The sequence below is a fragment of the Sebastes fasciatus genome, chromosome 3 (assembly GCF_043250625.1).
Source record: "Sebastes fasciatus isolate fSebFas1 chromosome 3, fSebFas1.pri, whole genome shotgun sequence".
Taxonomy (NCBI): Eukaryota; Metazoa; Chordata; class Actinopteri; order Perciformes; family Sebastidae; genus Sebastes; species Sebastes fasciatus.
In genome coordinates this window covers 32479075-32491977 of record NC_133797.1, presented here as the reverse complement: position 1 = coordinate 32491977, position 12903 = coordinate 32479075, and the positions used below count along the sequence as shown (strand labels likewise).

Sequence of the window (12903 nt, the reverse complement as noted above, 5' to 3'; positions counted from 1 at the left end):
CTCTGGAGGTCCATGAGGGCAGAATTATTCGTGTGTGTTTATGTGTGTTTGCAAGATGAGTGTGTGTGTAGAAGCAGAGGAGGGATTTCAGGCACATACTTCCAAGGTGCACGGAGAAGGAAAAACTCAAGCAACACTTGTTTAACAACTTTTTTCATCAGACTAACACGTTTCAGCTTGTGGCCTTCATCTGGGTCATGTGTGTTTGTAAAAGTATGTCTAGAAGTTAATGCTAATGCCATTATCATATAGTGCGGGGCGGAAAGTATCGTATCATGACTTAAGTATGAATTTATATACACAAATTTATATATCTATTTGTTTAAGTTTTGGGTACAATTATGGGTTTATTTTGATCTATGTTAGTTTTAAGAATCTGATTAACTGAACACATTTTGTACATATAACATATAAATGGACAAATCCTCCATGCGAGATGACCATTCTTGTATCTTCTGTGTTTAAACAACACTGTCTCATGGCAGTTTGTGAAATAGTCACGAAATTTAATCTATTTGATTCGTGTACATAGACACAAATTTAGCTTTTTCTTTGTGACGCTCTGCACGATTTTCAACAACGTGTTTTTCGTGCTTTTTCCTATGAACTTCCGCTCCGGTCTTTTCAAAATAAAACTACTTAGTTAGGTTTAGGAATAGATCGACTTGGTTAGGCTTAGGCAACAAACTACTTGGTTAAGTTTAGGAAAAGATCGCGGTTTGGGTTAAAATATTCCAGAAGTAGTAGTAGAAGTACGAAAGTTACGTGACAAACAAATCAACTTTGACTTCTGGTTTCACATGGGACACGAACGCCGGCCTCCTGGGTGAAAGTCCTGTGTTTGCCGCTCTTTATTCTCCCCGTTTCACTATTCTGTGGATTACATATGAATTGATTTTTTGCGGACCATCACGAAAAAAATGCGAAATTTGTGTCTATGTACACGAATCACTACATTACATTTTGTGACTATTTCACGAACTCCTGTGCGACTGGGCTGGTTTAAAACATGTCTGGAAAAATGGACAAACCCCCCAAAAATGTTGATTTATCATGATTTCTATCTGAAGCTTACCTGGGGGTAAAAAATATATTTCAGGGTTAAATGTATCAGTAGTTTACATTTGGGTTGAAGGTTGAGCAAGCGTTGATGAAGTTAAACATTTGGTCAAGGGGCGGAGCAGTTCCATCAAAGTCAGTTATTATCCTTTCATGTAGACAGTGTGTGTATACACCAGTGAAAGTGTGAGCGTATGCAAAGTCTCCAACTGACAAACGGTCAGACGCACGCACAAACGCCCTCAGGGATCAACCTCGACTGGCGTTGTGTGTTAATTTTGGCATCGCAGGAATGACCACATTGCCCTGAGGGGTTGAGCGAGACGGTTACAGCCCTGTGGAGCCGAAAAGAGGGGTGTCGGTATCACACTCTAAACCAAGAAAGTTCACAAATCTGGATCTCATTAGGCCCCAGTGGTGGAGTGAACACATCCAGCCTGCAGCCACACTCGCCCCAACAAAGCTGAGACGCAGCTGAGCCAGGAGAAATATCACCAATAAGGGTGCTCGGTGACCTGAACCACCCCAACAGTGGAGGATGGAAACCAGTGCATGACGGCCGTCTGCATGCTGTAAAACAGCACACAAAAAACAGAATCATTGTCCAAGGTGTTATCTGCTGTTATCTCTGTAATTGGAGCAATAGGGGGTCATTTCCTGCGAGAAAGGAGCTAAATTGTGATGACTCATTGCTCCTCGCTGCAACTCCTAACAACCCACTCAACTGTCATCAGAAGAAGTCCAGATCGCCTGTACCCCTTTCCCACAAGTCCCCCCTCCCTCCTTCAACTTTTCCTCTGAACTCATTCCTCAACTCATCCCTCCTTCTGAAGCCACCGTGCCCTGCAAGCACTTCAAAAGAACACAGATCCTCATAAATCGCCCTTGAGTGGCCCCCAGACCGCGGCAAGTCGGCTGGAAAATCCAAACAAACAATGCACTGATGAGTGGGCTGGACTTTCTTAGGTCATGCAACGCAACGCCATGAGCCCATCGAGTGATCGCATGCTGGAAAGTAAACATCACGCTTCAGTGGGGCTATAATGGAAATGTGGAGAAGGGAGGATAAGAGGAGAGGGACAATCTGCTGCGTGATAGAAAAAAAAGGGGTTCAATTGCAAGCATTGAGGAATGTTTTCTTATCGTCACAGAGCTGGTCTGGCTCGTCTGATTTTGGGGACTTATCAGTGGATTAGGACTGAGGACTGAGTGGTGATGGATGGCAGGAGGGGCAGCGGTGTGATAGCCTTAGACAGACCCCAGCCTGAAGTGTTTAGGTGCTGAGGACGAAGACTTGGCAGACAAAGACCATTTAGCTGGTGTTTTGAAGCCTAATATGCCAAACTCATATCTTTACCTCAACCCTTCTGAATGTCTGACTGGCAAAGCAGTGAAACAACGTCTGGGATATTTTAAAGTTTTATTGTGCTGGGAGGAAGTGCAGGACAGGTTCATGCGCAGGCCAAAAATCATCGTCATAAAGTTAAAAAAGTAATAATGCTATATGAGTTCTCAAACTGTAGGTGGTCCCTGAGGCAACCATTTCTCTCCACGCTGAAAAATATCAAGGCCGTAAAAATATTAACACACCAGCTGAAACTTGTAGCCGCCAGCACTGCCAGCTTAGAGAAGCCATCATAACATCACCCCACCGGTAGAATCAAATGTGGCTGTGGTCGACCAAAAATAACCCCCTTGTGCACCACAAACAAGTCCTGTCGGTCACATAACTGGTCCATCAAGGTCAACATTACATCCACACCCAAAGAGGAGCTGGCTCAGCTGAGAGCAGTCGGCATCACGGCGGAGTGTGTGTGGCCAAAAACATACGCTAAGAATATCAGAGAGGGAGATCCTTGTGGAGTATGTTTCCAGTGTTCCAAGAAGACAGAAACGTGATGTGAAAATCTGAGTGAGGAATGAAAAAAAAACAGGAAAAGTGTAATTTAGAGAGAGACGAAACAGTAACAGGAAAACAGACTAGACTGAGTAACACGCGAATGATCAAGAAGAAGAGATGAAAGAGGACAGCTTTTCCTTCCTGTGCAGAGAGTCCTGTCCGTCTGTTAGACTACTCATCCTCAGACCCCTGTTTCTCTCTGACGCTTTGATGTGAGGCCTCAGCATTCACCCCAACAGGATATTACTATTTAATGATCTCCTGATAGGGTTCCCCTCCTACACACAGCGATGCAGACAGCAGGGAGTGTGGGTGAAATACACAGAAACACACATAAAACACGCAAAAAGAGCAGTAGAGAAAGTTCACCCACCAACTTCAAGTTTTTTACCAGCCTCTCAAACACAGCCCACACATGCATGCAGTTTTGCAAATGCACTGCTGTCGTCATTTGTGAGTGGGAGGTTCATGTTTTTATTTCAGCCAACGGCTCGGACTGATCACATTTCAGCTGCTGTTTTGATACAAAATCCTGAACACCTTTTTAATCAGGCGGCAACCTCCAGTTCTGAGAAGTGAGGTCAATGCTGAAGTGCCTTAAACTTGCATTCTTTCTAACAGCCAGCAGGGGGCGACTCCTCTGGTTGCACAAAGAAGTCTGATTGTATAGAAGTCTGTGAGAAAATGAGCCTACTTCTCACTTGATTTATTACCTCAGTAAACATTGTAAACATGAGTTTATGGTCTCAATTGCTAGTTTCAAGTCTTCTTCAATACAGCATGATGTTCATTTAGTAAATTATGGTTCCATTTAGAGTAAAATAGACCATAAAGCAGGGGATGCTTTAGGGCGTGGCTACCTTGTGATGTGTTGTCCGTGTTTTTGTCTTAAGCACGATTTATGCTTGACGCATCCAAGTATCCGTATGGCCAAAGTGACATCACAACATTAGACACGGCCCTCCGCGGGGGTTCCGTGCGGCAGGTTTTCGCCTGTCTGTACAAATCAAAATTGATTGAAAATGGAGAACTTTGAGGGAACTTTGAGAATGTTGGTTTGCTGCAAGGAGAAACCCGCTCGAAGGATAAAAGATCCAAACATTTCCTCGTCACAATTCCTCGTCAGCTCATGTCCATGCGACTGTCCTTGCGGAAAGCATAACCGAGGCATTACAACTTTAACGCTTACACAATGTGTTTTCAGTTCATGAAAGTTAGTTGTAACATTAGTCCTAAAAATGTCTTATTCCGTGTTCTTGTACTTAGCTCCACCCTCTCGTGTCACGTCTGGTTGCAAAATACCAAGATGGTGACGGACAAAATGTCAAACTCAAGCCTTCAAAACGGCAGTCCACAAACCAATGGGTGACGTCACGGTGACTATACGTCCACTTCTTATGTACAGTCTATGTTTTTAATGACTCTGTGGTGTTGTGACTGTTTGATCTGTTGATTCACTGATGTGTGTCAGTATGTCAGCAGTCACACTTTACTGACGTTATCAGGAGCCAGAAAAGCAGGTGCTTGAACCTGTCAGACACAAAACTAAATCTGGGGGAAGACTACGTCACACAGAGAGAGTCGGAGTGAAATATAGAAGAGGTGTGATGGGAAAGAAAGAAAGAAAGAAATATGCTTGTGTATTGTCCACACTGTGCACAAAGGAGGTTTTTCTTCAGCTAAACCAGGTAATCACACAGCAAACAGGTTTGAATAGTCAGAGATATGCACTGTTAAGTATCAGAGGAGCAGCCGGATAAAGAGCAGGATTTCCAACTGTCAAAACACTGCGGGTAATGAAAGTAAATACTGTAGTTGTTACAGCAAATGCAAACTCACTGCTGTTTCAGATGAGTTCAGGGGACAGTGAGTTTGTGTGTTTCTGAACAACATGTCCTCACACAAAGTACTGGCTTTGAAACATACAACAAACCAATAAAAGTTTTATTTGAGGTTCATACAGGGATCCTCTCACCTCTCCCCTGCTTTGTTTCGTCCTGATAAACCTTCTGCTCACCCTGCAGGGAAGGTTTCACAGGTGATCCGCTGGAGCATGTCAAAGCACGCTGCAATCTCACTGACAGGCTCTGGGAATCGGGATGCCATCATTGCAACATAAACCATGTGAATCGGATTCGCTCAACTTCCCTGGCTGCATATAAGTAGGGGGTTGTAGAACAGATAATCGTGGGAGCAATAAATCCAAACTCTATCTCGAGAAAAACAAAAGCTACATTTTAGTTGGCTCAGGGAGTTTGGAGGAACTGAGCTGTGGTTTTTCAAAACTGGTTCTTCCAGCACAATAGCAGCTTTTACTTCTTTGGAAAGTGGTGTTTATTTACAACACGAGAATACCTGAAAATGAACGACACTTCCTCCTATGATTTAAGATTTTATGTATTGTTCTCAGTGCACTTTCTGATATCTTGCAAATGTTTTCTGCTCACAATCTGATGACAATGGCAACACCTGTTGTCTTCTTGTAGCTAACACGCAGATATCCTAGTTTTAGAGAAAATTGTACACAGAAGAGCGCAGTCTTCATGATGATATCAAGGAAATTCGGTTTATATTACCCATCTGTGTTAGCCTGTAGATAGATGATGATTATGTGAACATTGATATGTGAAGAAGTTTCACAGCTAACAATGTTGTGTCTGTGTAGTCAGAGCAACTGATTACACTGACAGGCATCATTGAGATAATAATATAATGATCGCTCCGGGTCATCAACAAGAGATTTTATAGTGTGCATTGCTGCAGCCAGAAGAAATCGTTCTATGTGTGTGTGAGAGAGAGAGAGAATGTGAGGGGGAGAGAGAGATTTTGGGTTAAGACCAAGACCAACCCCCTTTCAGCTGTAGCATGTTTCGACCATAAGCTCTTACTTCACTCCCTCTGCTGCCTTGTCAGTCTGACTGAGAGTCACTTGGTGCTTGTGTTTGGATTCTCCTCAATGAAAAGCAGATGAAGTGATAAAGAGCAATATTACATCAATTTCAAGGTAATTTCTTAGTCTTTTTTATTATAATGTAATATGTGATAGATGGTGTTATTATTGCTAAATTTGTTCAGTTATTTTGATATGGTTGCATTTGTGTTGTGTTTGTAAAGAATGTTAGGAGAAACATCGTTATTACCTTTAGAGGATTGTTTCTGATTCGCTATAATATGAAGTCTTTACTGTAATGCTTAAATTAATCTACCTGAGAAAAATAAAGGCTGCTGAAACTTTACTTAACTAAACTTTATAGCAGATTGTACTAGCAATATATGGTGCAAAAGTTACAAAAATACTTTTTTGTTTCAAATTGTTTTAAATAAATCAGTATGCTTTAAACGAAAAATCTTATCTCTATACACAAATGCTGATTCTTGTGATTAAAACATTCTCTCAATCATATCTCATCATGGATAATTGACATTAAGATACCGGCATTCACTCATGATCTCATTCATATTTTTTATCCACGCCTTAAAGTCAATCCATACTATCGAGGGACTCAGCTCTTTGTGCCAACATGGAAAAGTTGTTATTTATTTCCCAAATTCTTGGCAGCAGATTGAATGGTCTCCAGACCCGTTTGTTAAATGTTAACACATGACTCAAGAAGAAAGAAAAACATCCCCTCACACGACAGAGACTCAAAGGAATGCGACCCTAATCACCCCTGCTTGTTTTAACAATGTAAGCTAAAATAATTCAACCACAACTTTCAGCGTATTTATGATTATAGTTTGCACATGTCATAAACTTTGGACATGCTGTTTAAGTGTATTTGCATGTGTGGGAGACTTCAAAACACACCTCATCTATACTGTGAAACTGGAATGGTGATGCTGTGGGGTAAAAGCAGTGTACATGTGTGCCAAATTAAGAGCACATGATGGTTCTTGTCTAACAGCCTTACAGTGACTGACATTCACTGTAAACACTATTGGAAAGACTATTTGTTAGTTTGACATTAAAAAGATCCCTCTTTGCTTTCGGCCTTTCGTATCACATTCATGAGGTTATGACTGTAAGGTTTGATATCATCACAATTTATACTCAAATGTCACAGGAAAGTTATTCAACTTATCTACCAACAATATATTTGTATACATGTACGTGTGAGGGGGAGACGTAGACAGTTTCAGTCTTCCCACCACCAGCCTACGCTTTACTTTTAAGGTGGATTTATGATTCATGTATTTTGACTCATTGCATTTCATGTGGTTAAATGTCTTAAATGTCAGTGCAACATACCTTTCAAAATGTATGAATGTTCACTTACAGGCTTGAGTTTCAGAGTGTGATGTTTTCAAGTGAATCTTTAAGGATAATGTAGCTATCTGTGGTTCTGCATCCTTTCTTTCCATCATTTTTCATGCTATTTTCATGTCTTCCTGCAGCGTCTGGACCCTCTAACCAGGACAAACAGAGCTCAAGAGCACCATCTTCTGGCAGAAAAGAAAACATCTAGTGGATTACGCTGTATCAACTTCATGTAATCCCTCCCTTTATTGAAGGAGCACAGACATTTTTTTTGTGTATCTGTTTTTGTACTAGGACAAATTCTTCACATCTCTGCCAAAAGCATGTCGACAAAAATGACTTTATAGCCGCTGACTGCAGGCAGAATAGAAGAAAAGCAACATAAAGCATGGAGGCTTCAAGTTCTGCTCATGCAGGGACTCCCCCTGCTACACCCATATTCTCCACCTCCCCTACTCCCTCCTCTCCCCACTACCTGCAGTTCTTCTGGGAGTACCAGGACAACTCTGTCCTGAAGGCTCATTACAACTACACCGGCAAGTTGCAGACCGACCGCTACCGCGAAGGACTGAAACCTGAGGGCATCGCATTCCTGGTGGTGTGTCTCCTCATTGTGCTGGAGAATGCCGTGGTTCTCATCGCTATTTGGAGGAACAAGAAGTTCCACCTGCCCATGTATTACCTGCTGGGCAACCTGACTCTATCTGATCTGCTGGCTGGGATTACATATATGGCCAACATCCTCATGTCCGGAGCTAATACTTTGAAACTGACGCCGTTGCTGTGGTTCATCAGGGAGGGAGGGGTCTTCATCACTCTTGCCGCCTCTATAATTAGCCTGCTGGCCATTGCAATTGAACGGCATGTTACTATGGTGACTATGAGGCCATACCACGGGGCAAAGCGGGGACGGATGTTGGCACTGATTGGTGCAAGTTGGGCCCTAGCAGGGTTTTTGGGGGTCCTCCCAATTTTGGGGTGGAACTGCATCCACAGACTGGACCAGTGTTCAACAGTCCTCCCGCTTTATGACAAAAGCTACATCCTCTTCTGCGTATCTGTGTTCAGCGCAGTGCTCCTGGCCATTGTGGTCCTTTACGTCAGAGTTTTTCGCATAGTCCGCACCAACACGCAGCGCCAGCGGCTGGGCCTGTCCGGCAGCATGAGGAAGGGCTTAGCGAGGAAGTCGGAGAAGTACATCGCCCTCCTCAAGACGGTCACCATCGTGCTAGGCGTCTTCATCGCCTGTTGGTTGCCCCTCTTCGTCCTCCTCCTCCTGGATTTTTTCTGCCCCACCCGCAGTTGTCGCCTGCTCTACAAGGCTGATTACTTCCTGGGAGTAGCAATGGTCAACTCGCTCCTCAACCCCATCATCTACACTCTGACCAGTAAGGACATGAGGAGGGCCATTCTGAGGCTGCTCTGTCGGCCGTGTCTGATGACCAGAGATGGCCAGGTGAAGAAGATTGGGATGCCATTCCTGGAGTGCAGCTTCAGTAAAACTGAGGTGGCATCCCAGAAGTTAGAGGGGGGACTGGAGACGACCGTTTCCTCTGGGAACGTTATCACCACCCCATCTCCTATTAAGGCCCTTTACCCTAAACTCTTTAAGCCATAAGGACTTATTAAACTGACTGATTGAGTCCGTAAGTGTGTGAATGGATTTCCCACTGAACAGAGGACATGTAGCACATCTTCTATAGAGAGGAAGCACTTCTGGTATTCTTCAATTTGGAGCATTGCCAGAAACAGGGGGTGTATGAGATATTACGGAGGCACAAGAAAATCTTGTTTAGACAAATGTCTCACCTTCAATGTGAGATGATTACAGAAGAAAATACCATAAGGATGCCACTCAAATGTGAACAAGCAAACATACTTTTTATGAGTAGATGCTAGGGATGAGTCTCCTTAAAGGTCCCATATTGTAAAAAAAGTGAGATTTTCATGGCTTTTATATTAAAGCAGGTTTAAGTGCTATATAAATACTATGGAAGTATCTAAACACTTAATCCACAGAGAAATACATACAGTCCGTCTTCAGAAACTGTGCTTTTGAAACAAGACGTCAGGATTTCTGTCTATTTGTGATGTCACAAATATACAATATATATAGACATATTTCACAGTTTTAAACGTAAACATGCTAAATCTGTCCCAGTTTATTCCCCGTTGCAGTGTATGTGAATGACATCAGCTGACAGGAAGTACACATGGATCCAAACTGTTGCCCTGCAACGCATTTTCGTTGAAATGCACTAAAACGGAGCGTTTTAGACAGAGGGTAAATACAGGCATATTCAGACAGACAGTATGAGGAAAATATAGTTGTTTTTTTTTAACATTACAGCATGTAAACATGTTCTAGTAGAAACATAGTAGAAGTATAAACATGAAAATTAGCACAATATGGGACCTTTAACTAATTTGCACTGACATATCACAATGAATGGAGTCAATTTTCTTGTGGTTCTGTAGTTTGTGTTGAAGCCTGGAAGAAGACTTCTGTAAAGCCAAAGACTCTCGTGACTGAAAGAAATGTAATGTTTTCTGGGTTAATGGTGAACAAGTGTGGTTGTTTTTTCCCTTTTTTGTAGTGTCTTATTGAAGTGCCTTAAATATAGCACAAACATGTAATCTGTGCATCTCTACACACCTGGATTTCGCTGGTTCGAAGGCCCACGGTGTGCTAGATTTGTTGAGATAAAATTGTGTGGAGCACCCCTACACATATCTGTGTACGTGATGCAGGGAGAGTTACCGGGAGACCGAAAGATAAAATGAAAGAGAGAGGTTAGAGAGAGAGAGAGAGGTCTTAACCGTTCTTACAGCTCAGTAAAGAATGCTGTGGCAGGGTTGTGGGAGGAAGGCACAGCATTAAAATCCCCCTCTGTTTTGAAATGACAGATGGTTAACCTATCAGATGCCAAGTGGAAAGTTGTTGGGGTTTGGTGTCCGATTTTTTGAAATGTCAGTCTGGCATCTGCAGGAAAACTGCAACAGCGACATAAACAACAAAATGTCAACATATAATGTGATTAACTGACGGATGTAACAAACACTTTTCCATCATGACATGCTGATTGTGTAACTGAAACCAAATCAGCTGCAACTGCATCACTTGTAAGTATAAGCCTAATAAATTATTACTCCAAAGATTTCAACTCGCAAATAAAGTTGTAGATGTAATTAATCATCATCATCCAGCTGCAGGACTTTTAAGGACAAGAATGTGCCTTCACTTGTAAGCTAAATCATACGGAACCAGTGCAATTATTCCAGTACTTCCCTTCACAATCCATCACGTTAACAGAAAATCTCTGGTTATAGTTTAAGGTACTGATTTATTCTTATTATGCAATGAGTTTGACATCAATCTTTTTATACAGATGTATTTTTGTGCAGTCTTTCCGGACCTTTATTGATGAATGAGGCTGTGTGCTTTTTTTGTACTGTATTTCATGTGGTGAACTTTTTGTATTTCTGAAGACTTTTCATATCGTCTGTATTGTAAATTATATCTATTTTGTAACAAGAAAAGACTAGCAAAGTTTCTTTTCATAAAAGAAATAAAATGTTTTTCTAAAGAACTCTGCAGAGCTTTTGGGTTTATTTTCACTGTGTGTGCATTGATATTCAAGCGTGTCTGTGTCTAAGGTCGTGTGAATGGAAGAACAGTTCTTGAAGAAGCACCACAGGAAGTCGGCCTCCTTGTCTCACATCTGGTAATGGTATTGGCCTATATACAGCCGTCTTCTACAAGCTTTGCATGTCTCAGGCGGCACAAGCACCACACAATGCGCTTTTTATCTTAAAAACTGGGAACTTTTCTTTTTCCTTATTCTGTTAACCTGTGGGTGAGACCACCGCTGTACCAGATTCGACTGTTATCAGGCCATTAAATAGGCGTTATCAGTCGCTACAAGCACCATAGATTTGGGTCAATAGGGGCCTACTATGCCATAAAAGTGAAAGTGAAACTTAAAAGCAACACGTTCTAACAAACAAAAAGGCTTCTTTAGGTTTCGGCAACACAACTACAATTTCTTTAGGTTTAGGCAAAAATACAGTTAGGTTTAGGCAACAAAACTTCAGCTTCTTAAGGGTTTAGGCAACAAAACTACAGCTTCTTTAGGTTTTGCAACAACTACAACGTTTTTAGCTTTAGGTGAAAAAACTACAACTTCTTTAGGTTTAGGCAAAAAAAAAAATAATTAAGTTTGCACATACACTACACATTGTTGGTTTCACAGAGGATGCAAACTCCAGTATCCAGGCTGAAAACCCTGTGTTTTGTGTCCCATCCATCATCATCGACCTCTACCCCTAATGGAGTTTTACACTGTCTATACTGCAGCGCCTGACTTCCTCTTCTGCTCCTGTCATAATTACTACGGCCGCTAGATATCGCTGTCATGTTCTTTTTATATATTCTTTCAGTGATCTACCATGTGAATACACATACTATGGGTGTAGCAGGCCCCTATTGACCCACATATATGGTGCATATAGCGACCGATAACACCTATTTAATAGCCTGACAACAGTCTAATTGGCTGGCCCATCACCTCACTCTGACCTGCTGTCCATGCTTGTCCATGTTGAAACAGAGAAAGATCACATGCAGCTGGCTTTAATGTTGCTCTCTGGGAGCTGTACCTTCTGTAGACATGACAAACTCAATTCAACTAAAGCTTGTGTATTTCCCCACAGTACCAAGAAAAGTTAGCATATGTCCCTAAATAGGTTAATGCACATAAGCTGTTCGCACAAGCTAAACATGTTTGCCCGAACAGCGTATGTGCATTAACCTATTTAGGTACATATGTTAACTTTTCTCACCTCTCACAGGAAAAGGATTATGCGCAAAGCAACTCTAAAAAGACATTCATTAGCTTCATGCAAAGCAAAGGTCTAGTGGTAACAAACAGGCATCCTGACAAACTATATTGGTGTTTCACTTTTTATTTAACCCCCAGCGACCCAAAGACATTACTTATCTACGATAAAAGGCACTGGAATACCTTTGATATGATTTATATGTGTGCAGGTGTTCCTCCAGATGTTGGCTGTATCCACCAGCACTGTGCCTGCTGACAGAGGTCAACCAGTCAGGGAATCTTTCCTGGCCCCCCAGCTTCCTTCCTGCTGCTGAAAATCATACAACAGGTAGAAGCCATAAGTCATCTGTTGTGATCGCCAAGGACAGTCCCAACCACATGTTTGTATTACAGATGTGCAGATGCATGCTGTAGCTGCTCCCTGCTCCAGCTGAGCTTCTGGTGTATAGAATGTCTAGTAAACTTTATAAATAGAAAACATCTACATTAATTGTAAATGACAAAACTGAACCTGTGAGTGCAGCTTTAAACCTCAGATGCATGAAGAGCAGACAGACAGCATGACGCTTGTCTAGGAGTGTCCCTTTGGTGCCCCAGGGCTAACCTCACCTAAATCCTTTGACTGGAAGTACACAACAGAGTCAGGGCAGTGTCATCGCTCAATTGGGGAAATTGTTGTTGAAGGCTGATTCAAGGCTTGTCATATCATATCAAGGATTGTTCATGTCTGTTGATGCTTCATGATCAATTTCACTGAGCCTGAGGGAGCATAGATTTAATCTCAGCACTGCTTATTTGGTTTAATCAGCTGTGAATTCTGCTATGGGGCTCAACAAAGCTTAAGT

At 42.0% G+C, this 12903-nt stretch overlaps 1 protein-coding gene across 1 annotated transcript; it reads left to right on the top strand.

Annotated features, from left to right (window-relative positions):
• The first annotated feature begins 5810 nt into the window (after window positions 1–5810).
• Window positions 5811–10807, top strand: s1pr5b (sphingosine-1-phosphate receptor 5b). Its single transcript, XM_074630359.1, has 2 exons — window positions 5811–5963; window positions 7355–10807. The coding sequence occupies exon 2, from the start codon at window positions 7606–7608 to the stop codon at window positions 8833–8835; it is 1230 nt and encodes a 409-aa protein (XP_074486460.1). The 5' UTR covers window positions 5811–5963; window positions 7355–7605; the 3' UTR covers window positions 8836–10807.
• Window positions 10808–12903: the final 2096 nt, after the last annotated feature.